The sequence below is a fragment of the Capra hircus genome, chromosome 25 (assembly GCF_001704415.2).
Source record: "Capra hircus breed San Clemente chromosome 25, ASM170441v1, whole genome shotgun sequence".
Taxonomy (NCBI): domain Eukaryota; kingdom Metazoa; phylum Chordata; class Mammalia; order Artiodactyla; family Bovidae; genus Capra; species Capra hircus.
In genome coordinates, this window is record NC_030832.1 from 34,644,923 (window position 1) to 34,663,504 (window position 18,582).

General features: G+C 38.7%; 2 protein-coding genes across 2 annotated transcripts in view; one reads left to right on the plus strand and one right to left on the minus strand.

The window, feature by feature from the left end:
- Positions 1–18,582, plus strand: part of LOC102181832 (NADPH--cytochrome P450 reductase) — a gene marked incomplete in the record, with an annotated part of 1,163,480 nt that overhangs the window by 671,552 nt on the left and 473,346 nt on the right.
- LOC102168442 (olfactory receptor 4C46-like) lies at positions 13,092–17,716 on the minus strand. Its single transcript, XM_018040405.1, has 2 exons — positions 17,690–17,716; positions 13,092–13,994 (listed from the first exon to the last, which is right to left on the minus strand). Exons 1-2 carry the CDS (start codon positions 17,714–17,716, stop codon positions 13,092–13,094), a joined length of 930 nt encoding a protein of 309 aa, XP_017895894.1.

Sequence of the window (18,582 nt, forward strand, 5' to 3'; positions counted from 1 at the left end):
CAAATTCATGCCTCTGCTTTTTAACATGCTGTCTAGGTTTGTCATAACTTTCCTTCCAAGGAGTAAGTGTCTTTTAATTTCATGGCTGCAATCATCTGCAGTGATTTTGGAGCCCCCAAAATTAAAGTCTGTCACTGCTTCCACTGTTTTCCCATCTATTTGCCATGAAGTGATGGGACCAGATATCATGATCTTAGTTTTCTGAATGTTGAGTTTAAGCCAACTTTTTCACTCTCCTCTTTCACTTTCATCAGGAAGCTCTTTAGTTCTTCTTCTTCACTTTCTGCCATAAGGGTGGTGTCATCTGCATATCTGAGGTTAATGATATTTCTCCCAGCAATCTTGATTCCAGCTTGTGCTTCTTCCAGCCCAGTGTTTCTCATGATGTACTCTGCATATAAGTTCAAAAAGCAGGGTGACAATATACAGCATCGACATACTCCTTTGGAACCAGTCTGTTGTTCCATGCCCAGTTCTAACTGTTGCTTCCTGACCTGCATACAGGTTTCTCAAGAGGCAGGTCAGGTGGTCTGGTATTCCCATCTCTTTCAGAATTTTCCAGTTTATTGTGGTCCACATAGTCAAAGACTTTGGCAGAGTCAATAAAGCAGAAATAGATGTTTTTCTAGAACTCTTGCTTTTTCAATGATGCAGTGAATGTTGACAATTTGATCTCTGGTTCCTCTGCCTGTTCTAAAAGCAGCTTGAACATCTGGAAGTTCACGATATTGCTGAAGCCTGGCTTGGAGAATTTTGAGCATTACTTTACTAGTGTGTGAAATAAGTGCAGTTGTGCAGTAGTTTGAGCATTCTTTGGCACTGTCTTATGTCCAAGGTCAGGAGCGGAGGCTGTGAAGTGATCCTCCATGTCCAAAGATAAGAGAAACTCAATTAAGAGAGTAAGCACTAAGAGAGGACATTGGAAAGCAGATAGACTGAAACCACAATCACAGACAACTAGCCAATCTGATCACATGGACCACAGCCTTGTCTAACTCAATGAAACTAAGTCATGCCGTATGGGGCCACCCAAGACTGATGGGTCATGGTGGAGAATTCTGACAGAATATGGTCCACTGGAGAAGGAAATGGCAAAACACTTTAGGGTGTTCAGCATGTCTGTTTCCACAGCTGCTTCAAAATGGCCCTCTCAGCATATCTGCAGTGCCACCAGCCCCTACCTGTCCCTGGGATCACTGCCAGTGCTACTGTTCCTCTGTCTTGCCCTGCTCTGCTGGTGAAAACTTACTAAGTAGGTGCTTGTGTGGATTCCTCTGCATCTGAGCGACCTGCGTGGGCTTCCCTTGGCCCCTTAACACCCTCTGTGTCGTGGGGCTCCTGTGCACTTGTCTCAGTTCCTGAGGCCCGCCCTCTTTGCTGTGGGGCTTGTGTGCACTTGTCTCAGTTCCCGAGGTCCGCCCTCTGTACCATGAGGCTCATGCGTGCTTGTCTCAGTCCTCTAAGCTCACACGGTTTCCGAGGTCCTCCCTCTGTGCCTCAGGGCTCCTGTGCACTTGTTCTGGCTCCTCAGGCCTGCCTTTTGCTTCACGGGGCGTGAGTACACTTGTTTCAGCTCCCCAGGCTCGTCTCTGCACTGGGAGCTAGTGTGGACTTGTTTCCGCTCCCCGTGCCTGCCCTCTGTGTGGGATTTACATGCACTTATTTTGCGTCACTGCCTGCACTCTTTGTCACAGGAGTTATTTGTTTTTTTGGCTGTGTCGGGAAGGTTGTGTGGAAGTAAGCAATTTTTAAAAAGTACGGCATCATATATAACAAGATTAGCCTTTGTAGTAATCTTGCATAGACCCATAGGGATTGTCCACTATAAAGTAAGGACTAGAGTTTAGTCAACGTGTTACTCTCTACTTTCTGGGACCATTCCTCTTGCACTTTCACCCAAGGAAAGAAAGGACAAAACAAAGCCAAAATAAGTAAATAAATAAATAAATAAAAGGGAGGGGGGAAATGATTAATCATTGTGGCTTTTCACATTTTTAAACAGCACCCTAATACTAGGTAATACAGCAACGGAAAAAATGTGTAAATTGAATAATTAAGAATGAAACATTTATTAAATATATATTATGTATTGTGATAAATAGTAACAAGTCTTGGAGGAAATATTCTAGGAGAGGAGAGAGATGGAAAGGTATCCATAACATTTTCAGTGTTATAACACTAGAGAAGTGTTGCATCATTAGTCTGAAAACCCCCAAGAGATAAATAAAAGAAGTAACTTTCAAACCACTACAATTTTATTGGCTTTATTTGCAATTACAACTACATACCCATTGGCTGCTGCACAGTGCCTGAGGGAGTTTTCCCTCTGGTCCTTTTGTACATTTTAATCGAATTGAAGATATCCCTAGCAAAGTTTTCCTAAATTACTTTTGATTTCAGGAGCTTAAGAGGTATTCCATATTTATTTGCCATTTCATAGCACACACACAGAAAAATAAAAGGACCTGGTCTAAAGAATTATAGTACTTCAAAAGAATTAAAATCTCACAGATAAGCATTGTTTTATATATATAAAACATTGTTATATATATATAGAATATATAAATATTCTATATTTAGAAGCATATATATGTATATATAAGCATAGCAATCCTTGCCTGTTATAAATAAATAAATAAATAAATAAATATATATATATATATATATATATAGAGAGAGAGAGAGAGAGAGAGAGAGAGATATATATGTGTGTGTGTGTGCATGTCATTTAATTCAGAAAAATAATTGAGGTAAATGTTGAGAAAATAATTGGGAGTTTGAACAGCATTTTATTTTTACAAAAATCTTTGATCATAGTAAATTCAATCTACTGGTGCTCAGCATTATTAGTTCCACTTAGTAGGTGAAGAAGGAGGCTTAGAGAGAATGAACTGCTTACAGCAGGATACAAGAGCCTTGATGTGCATGCTCAGTAGCTCAGGCATGTTTGACTCTTTGCAATTTCATGGACTGTAGCCTGCCAGGCTCCTCTATTCATGGGATTTTCCATGCTAAAATGCTGGAGTGAGTTTCCACTTCCTACTCCAGGAGATTTTTCCAACTGAGGGATAAAACCCATGTCTCTTATGTCTTCTGCATTGGCAGGTAGGTTGTTTACCACTAGGGCCACCTGTGAAGCCTGAATCCTCATCTTCATAATCATTTGATGAGTCATCTATCTAATGGTTCATATCGTTCCCCACTTATACCATTAGAATAATGTACTGAAATTAAGAGTCCTTTAGGTAAAATATATTTTCGCTGGAAGACATCTGATTATGGGTAAAAGATGATGGTTCCACTATATTCACCATCTGCTGCTAGTTGTATTGCATCAAAGTGGTGGCACTATTCAAAATGTGTATTTCAATAAGCAGATCATCTATTAATCACGTTGAGTTCTTCAATATGTCTACAGATAACAACAACGTTTCCAAAGTGTTTTTGTTACAACAGTGACCTCTACTATTATTTAGAATGATTAATAAAGGAGAACACTTTATGTAATAATAGCTTCTCTTCCTATATTTAGACACCCACTAATTTTGCCTCAAGTTCATTTTCTGTATGTTCATGGTGCAAAGAAGGAGAGTCATTGAAACTGTTAAAAAATAATTAAGACTATGCCTGCCATAATTAAGAATCTTTTTTATTTCTATTTCAAAAATAAATGTTTGCTTCCAATGGGTATTTGTAATTTTCACCTATAATTTAGATTTTATACAAAAAATTATATGAACCATAGAGGAGGGAAGGGACTTACCTAAAGTTTTACAGGTAGAAAATGGCATGCTGCTGCTGCTGCTAAGTCGCTTCAGTCGTGTCTGACTCTGAGCGACCCAATAGATGGCAGCCCACCAGGCTCCGCCGTCCCTGGGATTCTCCAGGCAAGAACACTGGAGTGGGTTGCCATTGCCTTCTCCAATGCATGAGAGTGAAAAGTGAAAGTGAAGTCGCTCAGTCATGTCCGACTCAGCAACTCCATGAACTGTAGCGCACCAGGCTCCTCCATCCATGGGATTTTCCAGGCAAGAGTACTGGAGTGGGGTGTCATTTATGTTAAATCCTTAGACCTTATTCATTTTATAGCTGAAAATTTATCATCTTTTACCAACTTCTCCCTGTTTCTTACATCATTCACTGATAACCACTTCTTTAACTTATGCATATATGAGTTTAATTTTTTTTCCCAAATAACACATATAAGTGATACATTCAGGTATTGGGGTTACCAGACATTTGGCCCTGTCCAAACTGAACATAAGACATCTGGCCCACACTAAAAGATCTTTGAAATTTGGTTCTATCAAAAATATCCATGAACAATTTGGTCCATAGCAAATGGTTTTGGACAGGACCAAATATTGAGGACAGTTTGGCCTGGACCAAATACAGCAAGCCCTCTGCATACAAACCATCAAGTCGAGACCTTTCAAAGATATGAGCGTGTGTTTGTATGTCCAGTTATGTAAAGCATGAGTGAAATTGCAGCTTGTCTTCCATCTGCAATTGCTAATGATCCTTCGGTTGTACTATCTCCCTCCTCCAAACAGTAACTCTTCTTGCCTCTTCACTAGATACCAGCTCCTGTGTGCCAGCTGACATACTGCCCTACTGTACTTTTCAAGGTACTGTAAGATTAAAAGTTCTTTCTTTGTTGTTGTTGTTGTGGTGTGTGTGTTTTATGTGTTATTTGTGCAAAAAGTATATTAAACCTATTACACTATAGTACCATATAGCTGATTGTGTTAGTTGGGTACCTCAGCTAACTTGTTGACCTTATGAACAAAGTTAGACTTAAAAATACACTCTCAGAATGGAACTCATTTGCATGTAGGGGACTTAATGTAGCTATCTTACAGATACTTGGGACAGGGCAAAATGTCCTGCAAGGAGCATTTTCCTTTTTCTTTCTGACCTATTTTATTTAGCATAATGCCTTCAATGTCTACTCATGTTGTTACAAATGGCAAGTTTTCTTCTTTCTCACTGATGAATAATATTCTACTGTTTATATGTGCACAAATTGATTTTTTTATTAAGCAAGGGTCAATACAGTTTTTCTCCATTTGTTAGTTATTATGAATAATACTGTACAAAGTAATTATCATTTCAAAGTAATATTTCTTTCTCTGACCTAAATTATCAGTTTCACAAAACATTTTGAATTTATTAAACACCTATTAGATGAATGCTTCACATGAAAATACACAGAACAATTTTACTTTACTTCACAGAACTTATTGTGCAGGTTATAGCATCACCAACTCTATGGACATGAGTTTGAGCAAGCTCTGGGAGTTAGTGATGGACAGGGAAGCCTGGCATGCTGCAGTCCATGGGGGTCACAGAGCCAGACACGACTGAGCAACTGAACTGAACTGATGGTATCTTTACTATTAAAAACGCTATAATTTGAAAAGTCGTCAGCCACAGGGAAAACAGGACTAGCAGATGAATATGTCAGAGGATAGAGAATATTTCTTAGATTTGGGGCCTCCGTATTCCTGTCCAGTTCATATGTTAGACCAGTAGTACCTAGAATGTTTTCAAATGCAGATGGTCCTGAAGGAGTGTATTGTGGCAGGTGTGTTATGGTGACCAGGAAGCCAAGATCTTACGTCAGTGAGACTTGTTTATGTTGTATTGGCTTTGCATTCTATACGTGGTTCTGAAGTGTAGTAGTGACGTCACTCAGTTGTGTCTGACTCTTTGCGACCTCATAGACTGTAGCCTACCAGGCTCCTCCATCCATGGGATTTTCCAGGCAAGAGTATTGGAGTGGGTTGCCATTTCCTTCTCCAGGGGATCTTCCAGACCCAGGGATTGAACCTAGGTCTCCCTCATTGTAGTCAGACGCTTTTAGCATCTGAACCACCATATGTGGTTCTAGTAGCTGCTTTTGCTTTTAGGGTTATAGAAAATTGAAGCTCCTTGCCCAGAGATGTTGGGCCATGTGACTTGTTAGAAGCTGTATTCAGGCTCTTGAATGGAAATGGTAATTTTCTCTCTGTAGTTAACTGTGTATTAGCCTGAAAGCCTGGAAAGCAAGAATGTTCCTTGACTTCACATTTTTTCTTAGGGGGAAGGAAGACACTTGGAAGCCCCTGTTTCCTCTCCCCAGTATCCTGGCTCCATGCACTGAATATCCCCAGGGTCAGCCAATAACACCCTACTCCACATGCACACGTTCTTTCCGATTGGCTTCTCAAGTATTGTTAGCATTTTATGTTCCCCAAATTCCTTAACTTTCATCACAATTTATATGGTAAATTTATAGTATGTATTATGATTTAACTTCATTCACCAGAACTACACCTAAATCTTAAGAATCGGCAGGACATGATATACTTTGATAAAGATTTTTTTTTCTTCCAACGGCAAAAAATTTTGCTGTTGTGTTCAGACTTTCTTGAAGCTTCGTTATTTTCTTACAATTAGTTATTTCTAAGCTGCTTCTTATTCTGCATGCAAATATTTTTATACATTACAACCATCATGTTTAAAACTATAATCACCATATTTTACTTAATTCTTCAGACCTTATACATCTTATAGCTGAAAAAAATATGCTTTTACTAATCTCTCACTAGGAGAAGGCAATGACACCCCACTCCAGTACTCTTGCCTGGAAAATCCCATGGACAGAGGAGCCTGGTAGGCTGCAGTCCATGGGGTCACTAAGAGTCAGACACAACTAAGCGATTTAACTTTCACTTTTCACTTTCATTTATTGGACAAGGAAATGGCAACCCACTCCAGTGTTTTTGCTTGGAGAATCCCAGGGACTGGGGAGCCTGGTGGCTGCCGTCTATGGGGTCTCACAGAGTCAGACATGACTGAAGTGATTTAGCAGCAGCAGCAGCAGCAGCAATCTCTCACTATTCTCCCCACCCACAACCCTGGGCAACTGCTTTTCTACTTTCTGTTTTTATAAGTTTTATTTTCCTTTTGCTCTTGTTGCTGTTTTTCTTAGATTCCACATATAAATTATATTTAAAGCTAATTACACAAAACATAAAGAGCCTAGAGCCTGTTCCCTAAAATCTTCTATCCTTCTCTATCTGAGCTTCCCTGCTAGCTCGGTTGGTAAGGAATCTACCTGCAATGCAGGTGACACTGCTTTAATTCCTGGGTCAGAAAGATCTGCTGGAGAAGGGATAGGCTACCCACTCCAGTATTCTTGGGCTTCCCTTGTGGTTCAGCTGGTAAAGTATCTGCTTGCAATGTGGGAGACTTGGGTTCTATCCCTGGGTTGGGAAGATCCCCTGGAGAATCCAGTTTTGGCTACCCAATCCAGTATTTTCGACTGGAGAATTCCACTGCTTGTATAGTCCATGGAATCACAAAGAGTTGCACATGACTGCACGAATTTCACTTTCATTCTCTAGGTTTCTATCTGGGGTTTCCTGCTGGTTCAGGTGGTAAAGAATGTGCCTGCCATTCAAAAGACTTGGGTTCAATCTTGGGAAGATCCCCGGGAGAAGGGAATCGATACCCACTCCAGTATTCTTGCCTGGACAATTCCATGAACAGAGGAACTCATGGGGCCACAAAAAGTCAGACACAACTCAGTGACTAACAATTATTTTCACTTAGGTTTCTATTTAATCTTGTTAAAACAATAATTCACTTCTATCTTCTGTTAAATTTTACCTTCCATTATAATGATAAATTGCTTTCTCTGAAAAAAATATTTGTAAACATGCACAGTGAGCATTAATTAATTAAAAGATAGAAATTTCTATACTTATTTTTTAAAAATCCATTTTATGATGAAAGCAGATAGCACATATTATATGATTTTGTTTAATTAAAGTTCATTATGTATATCATCTTGATGACCCTCATAACAAGTGAATAACATAAAGATTATTTTCAGTCCCATTTTACAGACAAACAAACATTGAGACTTAGAATTTCATCTTTCTTTCCTGAAGTTACAGGGCTGTAAAGTCATAGAGCTAGGATTTAGATTAATTCAGTCTGAGTCCAGAGATTCTTTTATTAGTTGTTATCGTCTGCCACCCATCTTGAAGCTAATGTAAGTGCAGTTCATGAACATTGCATCAATCCCTAATGTTTCCTGAGTATTAATCCAAGTTGCAGATATTTGAAATAAGGGATAAAGTGGATTAGAGGTATTTATTACTGGCTTAGAAGACATATAGAAGTGGTTTAAAACTTTTCTTATTGTATTTCTTAGCAGAACAGTGTCAAAGATTTGTTTACTTTTCTAATCCTTGTGTTTATAATATGCACACTTTAAATGCACAGACCTACTTTTCTGCCATTGTGTGTGATAGAGGGGTGAGAACAAGAAGCACTGGGAGCACTCCAGGTGCTCTGTGTCTTAAGATGGAGTGATGCTTAGGATTTCCATGGTTTCTCATCTAAGTGAGTCACTTTTGAATTTGGATGCTAACTGCAAAGATATAATTGGATGGATACTGTATCACAGAAAATTAAAAGAATCATGTAATATTTTCAGTTTTAGTCTGACCACAAGTTCTTTGAGTGACAGAGGGTGAGACAGTTGGATGGCATCACCGACTCAATGGACAGACATGCCTGCTTGTGTGCATGCTAAGTCGTTTCAGTTGTGTTCAGATCTTTGCTACCCTATGGACTATAGCCTGTCATGGGATTCTGCCCATGGGATTCTCCAGTCAAGGATATTGAAGTGGGTTACCATTTCCTTCTCCAGGGATCTTTATGACCCAGGGATTGAACCCACGTTTCTTATGTCTCCTCCATTGGCAAGCAAGTTCTTTACCACTAGTGATCCCTGGGAAGTCCCAATGGACATGAGTTTGAAGAAACTCTGGGACATAGTAAAGGACAGGGAAGCCCAGTGTGCTGCAGTCCATAGGGTCGCAAAGAGTTGGACACGACTTAGCGACTGAAAAACTTTGAGCCACATAAAACATTCTAAGTATTTTTTTTTCATGTTTAACTTCTGTATAACCTATTCCATTAACTTACTTCACATTTCCAACAAGCTATTAGTTTGTTTTATTTTCTTTTATAACTGCTACCTTCATTCATTCATTCCTCTGGAATCCAAATAATCTTAACCCCTTGTATAGCGGTGTGTGTGTTTCTGTGTTTTCAAGCTGGTGTTATGGAGGTGTAGATAAAATTAGTTTTATGTGGGAATCATGAAATTTCCATTCACACACACACACACACACACACACACACACACACACACATCTCCCTTCTCAAGCATGACATGTAAACACTGAACTTTGTAATTTCCTAGAAATTAAAATAAGTGAGAACAAGAAAACCCATTTCATTTTACTAAATTTACTGCAAAATAAACTTTGACAAGGGGACAGGGGTTAGAATTGATAAATTTGGAGGACTAGCCCAAAGTCTAGGACCAAATGAGATTTTGACTGCAACAGTGATTACTGCAGTGTTTGTGTAGTGATCTTCAGGATTGATGAACTCATGGAGGTGCTTGGATCATTGCACCTGGAAAGGGCATAGAAGTTTCACACCCTCTCTCTACACCATCCCTAAATATCTCTTTTGTCTGGCACTTCTAGACTTCCATATACTATACTTCTATCAATCATATTTATTTGAGGAGAGCTGCCCAGATGGAAGTAAAAGGATCCTCAAAAATTCACCTCCTCTCACAAAAACACCAAAATCATGAGTAATTGCAGAACAAATTGGAACCTATCATAAATGACATCCCAGCACCAAGACCTGGCCCCACCCAACAGCCTATAGCCTCCATTGCTGGGACACGCCAGGCCGAACAACAAACTGAGTGGAAGACACAGCAGACAAGCTGTCTAAAGACTTTATGAGCCCACAGCCACCTCTAGACTTGCTCTCCAGACATAGTCCTCGCCCATCAGAAGTCCAAGTCCTACTTCAAACCACCAGTCATCAGGCACCTGCTCCCCCTACCAGAAAATGCCCAGGAACCTCTAGACCAGACTCACCCACCAGGAGGAAGACACCAGAGGCAAGGAAGCTACAGTCTAACAGTCCTGAGACCACTGGCTTCTAGCCCTTGGGTAATGAGATGAGAGTCCACTGCTGAGACACACAGGGCATTTTCTACAGAGGACCACTTCTCCAAGGCTGAGAATCCTCACTAACTTACTATATACATAAAAATATAAATAGAAATTTAGACAAGATGGAGGAATGTGTTTCTGACAAAAGCACAAGTTAAAACCTCAGAAGTACAACAAAGTGATGTGGAAATAGGAAACCCACCAATGAAAGAGATCAGAGTAACGACAGTAAACATAAAGAACTTGGGAGGAAAACGAAAGTACAGAGTGAGAAATCATAACTTTTTAACAAACAATGATAAAATATAAATACCAGCCAAGCAGAATTAAAGAATGTAATAATGGAAATGAAAAATAAACTAGAAGCATGAAGACTAGACTGAATGAGACAAAATAATAATCAGTGGGTCAGAAGAAAGAGAGGTAGAAATCAGTGCAGCCAAACAGAAAACAAACAAGCAAAAAAGAATGAAAAGAGATGAGGACAGTTTAAGAGTCCTCTGAGACAATATCAAGCATGCTAATATTCACATTACAGGGATCCCAGGAGAAGAAGAGTGAGAGAAATGGCATGAGAAAATATCTGACATTAAAAAGTTTTTTTTTTTTTTTAATGAAATCACCACTCTTACTGATGGCTTTCTGAGCCTAAGTTTGTGATATGAACAATGGAGAATGATACTTAATGTTCAAAGAAAATTTATAAATAATGTAATACTTTGCTGCGAGGCAGCACGAAGAGTCCTGCCCATGGCAAAGGTCATGAGGTTAAGGGGCCCGACAGGCAAAGGCGAGCCGGGCCTTAAGGGAGCCTCACTGGATCTGCTGGTGCATCTACCCCCAAACCAGAGTCTGCCTGCCTTACTGCATTTTGCTTTTCACCTACTCTTCTAACATTAACAGGGGGTATCCCTTCACCACATTTTTTCTGGAAAAAGTCAATTTAGAGCTTTTAGATAATAAGTCTCCTGGGCATAATAAGAGTGTTTCAATCCAAAAACCGCTCTGATGGCTTTCTAGCCTGCCTGCTGAACTCTTACAGCTGTGCATGTGATTGTTTGCGGCCTCCTGATTGAGAGAGGCACAGGAAGCTTAAAACATCCTAGGAATGTAGGGGCTTCTGAGGAGTCAAAATCATTAGAATAGGACTGATTAAGGGTTTCATTTGTTGAGCCAATACTTGCTGCCAAATTTTCATATCTTTTATTTGTTGATATAGTTGGCATGTAGAAAAAACAGGTAGTAGCCCTGATATTAGTAACATTAGATCTTTGAGTTAAGTACTTTCTTTTTTTATAACCCACTGCACCTTTGTCCTACAAGAATGTAACTTTATTTAGTACAATGAGGGTGATGCAGATTAAAGAAAAAAACACTTCAAGGGAAAAAGAATTTTCTGGTTAATAGATATTTATCTAGGAAAAGAGCCATAAAAATGTTAACAGGCCCCCTGACCAGAAGATGATGTAAAACCACCTCAGACCTTTTGTATACAGGAAGGTATGCAAAAAGAAAGCCTGGTCTCAATAAGGGTCAGGACTGCTGCCCCTGCATAACTCTGCATATTCCATTATTTCTTTATGTACAACTTGGGGTATATAAGCTGCTTTTGAAAATAAAGTTGTGGGTCTGGCACCAATGCTTGGCTCCCCCATGTCATCTTTTTTCCTTTTCAGGCTGAATTCCCATCTGGAGTGCAGAGGCTTTCTGAGTCTACTTATTTGCCCTGGCTTCTAAGACCCATGCAAGAGGGAGCCCAAGGTGGGGCACCCTCCACTATTCAAGCCGGTGCCGGTGGCCTACGTAGATGGTGCAAGTTCCTTGTCTTGGAACTTTATTGGTCTCCTGTGCAAACCAAGTTATTCAACCTCTTTTCTCTACTAAATTTTCCTACTACTCTATTCTTTCCTAATCTTTCTTTATTTCTCTAAGTAAATAATTTTTTCCTCGCTGACGCCGTCCCTGCTTTGAATTCCCTGGATTCACCAGGGCTGGACCCCAGCAAGACTTGTCATTTACCTTTAGAGTTTAAATGGTTTTTTATTCTAAATTAGTTTCATACCATAGTGTTGTTGTCAATTACCACCAACAATGATGTGCACAAATTTGTAGAGTATTTAAAAAAATAGAATTTAGTTATATTTAATGAACATGTATAGGCTTCTCAGGTGGCTCAGTGGTAAAGAATCTGCCTGCCAATTCAAGAGACGTGGGTTCATCCCAGGGTGGGGAAGATACCCTGGAGAAGGAAATGGCAATTCACTCCAATATTCTTGCCTGAAGAATCCCATGGACAGTGGAGCCTGTTGGGCTACAGTTCATGAGACTGTAAAAGTTGGACATGACTTAGCGACTAAACCACCACCATACATAGTAAAATGGTGTGTGCATATCTATCTATCTATATACTATTGTATATATAGCTAATGTATATGTGCCAATTTATATAAAAATAGCATATATATGTATATAGACAGAAAGATAGATATATAGTCACTCACAGTCCCTGTCTCAATAAATGGTAACTGGTATAATCATTCCACCTTTCTATCATTATTGCGTGGCCATAGATTACAGCAGTTAAGAACATGATCTGAAGAAAAAAACAGAAAAGAAAACAACGTCTGAGAGGTCAGTTAGATTCCAGGTACAGGTTTTTCATTATATTTCTGTTTTGGAACATAGTCCTTTCTATTTGCTTACACACCTGTAAAATAGCAGTGTCTACCTCTTTATATTGTTGTAGAGATTGCAGCTGAATATTAATATAATACTATTTTTATTGTGACGAAAGCTTATGAATCCATATACAATAATGAAACCAGTAAAACTAGAATCTAGTTTGGCAGAACTTTCCAGATATGCAAACATTAGTCCAGGTTAGGTTTGTCTCTCTTTACCTGAATCAGTTTCTTCTCTTCACCTTGCAGAATGTATGATTTGTAGGTGCTTTTTTTTAAAAATCTCATAGATATTCTTAGCCTAAGTTACAAACCATATCCTTTTGATCTTTGCATCAGTTGAATGGATGTTGGGTTTCTACACATCTTATTGATCACCTGAAGTCGCTTTCCTACTACACAATTTCCTAATGGCATTTTTCATTTGGTCATTTCTCAAAGTATAGATTAAGGGAGTTAACATGGTCTTTATCATAGTGTAGAATACGGCAATTGCTTTATCAATAGGTAAACTAGTTGCTGGTCTCAGGTATTCAAATATGCAGGGTAAAAAGAAAAATACAACTGCTGTGATGTGGGAGACACAGGCAGAGAGAGCTTTTTGCTGAGCTTCCAAACTCTGGGTTTTTAAGGGGTGCAGAATGACTGCATAGCAACCAATCAAGAGGAGAAAGTTTAGCAGAGAGATGAACCCACTGTTGGCAGCAACAAAGAGTACTAGAGTGTGGGTATCAGTGCAGGCAAGATCAAGCGAAGGGTTCAGATCACACATAAAGTGATCTATGACTGTAGGGCCACAGAAGGGTAATTTGATGATGAAGAGAATCTGTATGGTTGCATGAAGAAAGCCTCCCACCCATGACACTCCTATTAAAAGGTCACAAACCTGCCAGTTCATGAGAGTAGTATAATGCAAAGGCTTACAGATGGCCACATAGTGGTCATATGCCATTGCAGTAAGCAGAATGATGTTAGCACCTGAAAATAAATGTTCCCCAAAGATCGGCATCATGCATTCATTGAAAGGGCTTATTTTCTTTACATAGAGTGAATCTACAATCACTTTAGGGTTATTTACACAGGAATAGCAGGCATCAATGAATGAGAGATGAGCCAGGAAATAGTAGCCGGGGGACTCCAATAATGAACTGGCTTTGATGGTGACCATAGTGAGCACATTTCCCACAGTAGAGACAATATAGACAATCAAAAGCACAACAAATATCATTTTCTGCATCGTTGGATTCTGTGAGAGCCCCAATAGAACAAACTGTCACATTGCTTCTATTCTCCGTGTATTTCAGGTTAAGATTAATTCATGTTAATTGAAAAAGTCACATTTCACTAGCTCAACTTGAATTCATTGTCTGTAAATGTTATAAACAGTAAATGCCTAAATTCTATTGAGTTCTGAATGCTTATGATTTTTTTTTGAGCTAGAAAAACTGAAGATTACTCAGTCTTTCCTGGGTAATGGGATTTTTATGGTATAGATATAGACACTTATTATGTAAGATGACTCTGAGCATAAGGTGAAACAGTAGATCTTACACATAGTGGGAGACTGAAAAGAGAGGTAGAAAATATGTCTAAAGCTATGCATGCAAAGCTAAGGAATTTTCCTTTTATTTTTAGGAAAGTGGAAATCAGGAATGATAATTGATAATATGACTATAAAACTAAAGAGGGACTGAAAAAGTGGAAATCACCAATATAACTTTAGAGAAGATGTTCATGTGACTGAATGAAGTGGGCTGAGATTCTGTTTGGAGATAGAAACCAGAGAAAGGAACAACAGTACCATACTATTTATAAGTGTTGACATAAAGTGTAATAAGTTATTGCTGTGTGTGCATGTGTGTGTGTGTGTGTGTGTGTGTGCACGTGCACTTAGATGCTTCAGTTATATGACTCTTTGTGACCCTATGGACCATAGCCTGCCAGGTTTCTTTGTCCATGGGATTCTCCAGGCAAGAATACTGGAGTGGGTTGCCATGCCCTCCTCCATTGAATTTTCCTGGCCCAGGGTTTTAACCCTTGTCTCCTGCATGGCAGGTGGATTCTTGACCACTGAACCACTGGGGAAGCCAGGATATTGCTGATGGGAAAATAATGAAAGAATACAGGAGCTACTGAAATAGAGTTGATAAAGCATGTTGCCTAAACCCAACAGCTTTATAAGAGCTAATGTAATTTTAATGATAGATTGCTATGCTCATGGTTTGGTGGAAACCTGTATGGGTGATATTATTTCACTGGGAAATGAAAAACAAAATTGGGAAGCAATTTCAGAAAATCATGATGATGATAATAGTAATTGAAACTTACTGAACACTTACTGTGCTTTCAGTTTTTGAAGACATTGAGTGTTTGATTCTTATAACAAACTTCTTAGACAGTTATTACTTTCACTTTATGCTCATTTATACATTGAGAAATAGAAGCATAAAGGACTTAAGGATCTTGCCCAAGATCAAGCAGATAATAAAGATTTAACCATGATTAGATCTTTTTCTTCCACATTCTTAACCCATGCTCTGTATTATTATGCCATAATAAACAAAATTTAACTAGTGAACTAAATTTTATATGACCATATTGACTAATTGCTTTAATAAAATTTCAGGGGCAAGTATATAGGAAGCAAATTCATAAACAGATATACAAGTACCCATACATACACACATGCACACACACAGCCTAATATTTAAATCCTCAAATGTTAATAACGATGTGGTGTTGCTCTTGTGGTAGATACATTTTATCTCTGTATTCCCTCACCTCATTTCTTCTCTCTCTAGTTCCCATCCAAAGCGTAATCCTAAAGACTCTTCTGCACAATATGAAAAACGACAATCTCAATGCTGAAGTGTGTTGTTTTGTGAATCAGAAAGGCCAGATAAGAATCTTGCTTTTCCCCACTTTCAACTTCTTGTATCTAGAATGTGTTTCTTGGTACTTCACATCCTTGTTTTGTCTAAAATAAAGTGAGCATGGTATCCACCTCACTGGCTATAATAACTGACTGAGGAAAAATATCCCCCACACTGCTGAGGACAGACAAAGGAACTTCACTTATTTTTATGACTGTTTTATGCACCCAGGAGCAGGAACAACTGACATTCTGAGCAATAATACAGAGAAACATCTAACCATGCAACAAACTGAGGAAGAATCATTCTTCAGTTTTACTTTTTACTCAGTTGTGTTCAACACTTTGTGACCCTGTGGACAGTAGTGTGCAAGGCTCTTCTGCAGGATTCTCCAGGCAGAATACTGGAATGAGTGGGTTGCCATGCCCTCTTCCAGGGGATCTTCCCAACACAGGGATCGAACCCAGGTCTGCCACATTGCAGGTGGATTATTTACCTTATGAGCCATCAGGGAAGCCCCAAAGAAGCCACAGAGATCCATAATGTTCACAGCAGTTGATCTCAAGACAAGTTCTTCAGGTTTGGGTTTCAAATAAACAGGTTATGATTTCTATCATTTAATATTCACATTATATATTTTTGTGTGTGAAAATATGTTTTGTATTTACATGTTTTTGATTCTCCTAATCAGTTTCAGTTACTAAAGAAAGTATCTTATGATGAAAGAAATGTATATGGTGTTAGGGAGTTGGATTTTATAAATTTCTTAATTTCTATGAACCCCCAAATTTTCATTTTTCAAATTAGTCTATGTATATTTACCAACTACTTATTGAAGAGTGAGGTAGAGGTAAAGTGCTTTATTAGTATATTAGACAAAAGTGGAAACATAATGCTAACTCTGTATGAACACTGACAATCTTTTATAGTCATCAGCACTATTGAAAATCTTATCTTTTAGTGTTAGAAGAACTTGCTGATAATTTAGAGTGTTCATTATAATCCCATCATCAAGTTGACTTCCTCTTGAGATAAGTAACTTGCAGTATTTAGATAGTTCAGTTCAGTCACTTAGTTGTGTCTGACTCTTTGCAACCCCATGGACTGCAGCACACCAGGCTTCCCAGTCCATCAACTCCTGGAGTCATATAAAGATATTTAGATAATTTCATAGCAAATCAACAGTTGAAAAATGTCCTTTTTGTAAGTCTAAATATTTTCTTCTAGCCCAAAGCCTCAAAAAGTTTTTACAGAAAACCCTGGACTTGCATTTAGAATGGGCTTATTTGAAACAGTGTGGAGAAATGATCTTCCATAGATGACTCTGGACCCATAGGCAGGAGGTAGTATGTGTGCTGAAAACGCATTCAAATGGATCATTCCACCTGTGGTGAATCTCTCTCTGTAGATGTAAACAGTCAAAGAAAGACTGTTCTATACATCAGTGTCTCTTTTGCTGTCTCGCATACAGGGTTATCATTACCATCTTTCTAAATTCTGCGTTGAAACATGTATAATATCATATATGAAATGAATTGCCAGTCCAGGTTCAATGCATGATACTGGATGCTTGGGGCTGGCGCACTGAGATGACCCAGAGTGATGGTACAGGGAGGCAGGAGGGAGGGGGATTCAGGATGGGGAAGACGTGTATATGGATTCTGTGGTGGATTCATATTGATGTATGGCAAAAACCAATGCAATATTGTAAAGTAATTAACCTCCAATTAAAATAAATAAATCAATATTTTTAAAGGAATAGTCAAAGAAGACATTTTAACCTGCAATGCATGGATATTTAAAGAAATTCCACTAAAGAATTTCTTTTTTTTTTTTTAAATTTTTTTATTTTTTTAAATTTTAAAATCTTTAATTCTTACATGCGTTCCCAAACATGAACCCCCCTCCCACCTCCCTCCCCATAACATCTCTCTGGGTCATCCCCATGCACCAGCTCCAAGCATGCTGTATCCTGCATCAGACATAGACTGGCTATTCAATTCTTACATGATAGTATACATGTTAGAATGTCATTCTCCCAAATCATCCCACCCTCTCCCTCTCCCTCTGAGTCCAAAAGTCCATTATACACATCTGTGTCTCTTTCCCTGTCTTGCATACAGGGTCGTCATTGCCATCTTCCTAAATTCCATATATATGTGTTAGTATACTGTATTGGTGTTTTTCTTTCTGGCTTACTTCACTCTGTATAATCGGCTCCAGTTTCATCCATCTCATCAGAACTGATTCAAATGAATTCTTTTTAATGGCTGAGTAATACTCCATTGTGTATATGTACCACAGCTTTCTTATCCATTCATCTGCTGATGGACATCTAGGTTGTTTCCATGTTCTGGCTATTATAAACAGTGCTGCGATGAACATTGGGGGGCCACCTCCCAGAATTCTGGAAATAAAAGCAAAAATAAACAAATGGGATCTAATTAAAATTAAAAGCTTCTGCACAACAAAGGAAAATATAAGCAAGGTGAAAAGACAGCCTTCTGAATGGGAGAAAATAATAGCAAATGAAGCAACTGACAAACAACTAATCTCAAAAATATACAAAAAACTTCTGCAGCTCAATTCCAGAAAAATAAACGACCCGATCAAAAAATGGGCCAAAGAACTAAATAGACATTTCTCCAAAGAAGACATACGGATGGCTAACAAACACATGAAAAGATGCTCAACATCACTCATTATTAGAGAAATGCAAATCAAAACCACAATGAGGTACCACTTCACACCAGTCAGAATGGCTGCAATCCAAAAATCTGCAAGCAATAAATGCTGGAGAGGGTGTGGAGAAAAGGGAACCCTCCTACACTGTTGGTGGGAATGCAAACTAGTACAGCCACTATGGAGAACAGTGTGGAGATTCCTTAAAAAATTGCAAATAGAACTACCTTTTGACCCAGCAATCCCACTGCTGGGCATACACACCGAGGAAACCAGAATTGAAAGAGACACATGTACCCTAAG

Bases quoted from the DNA above. Each gene is read 5' to 3' on its own strand.
- LOC102168442 (XM_018040405.1), bottom strand. From the start codon at position 17,716: ATGCAAGACAGGGAAAGAGACACAGAT. The intron at 13,995-17,689 runs GTGTATAATGGA...GCAATGTGACAG, and splicing joins ACAGGGAAAGAGACACAGAT to TTTGTTCTATTGGGGCTCTC.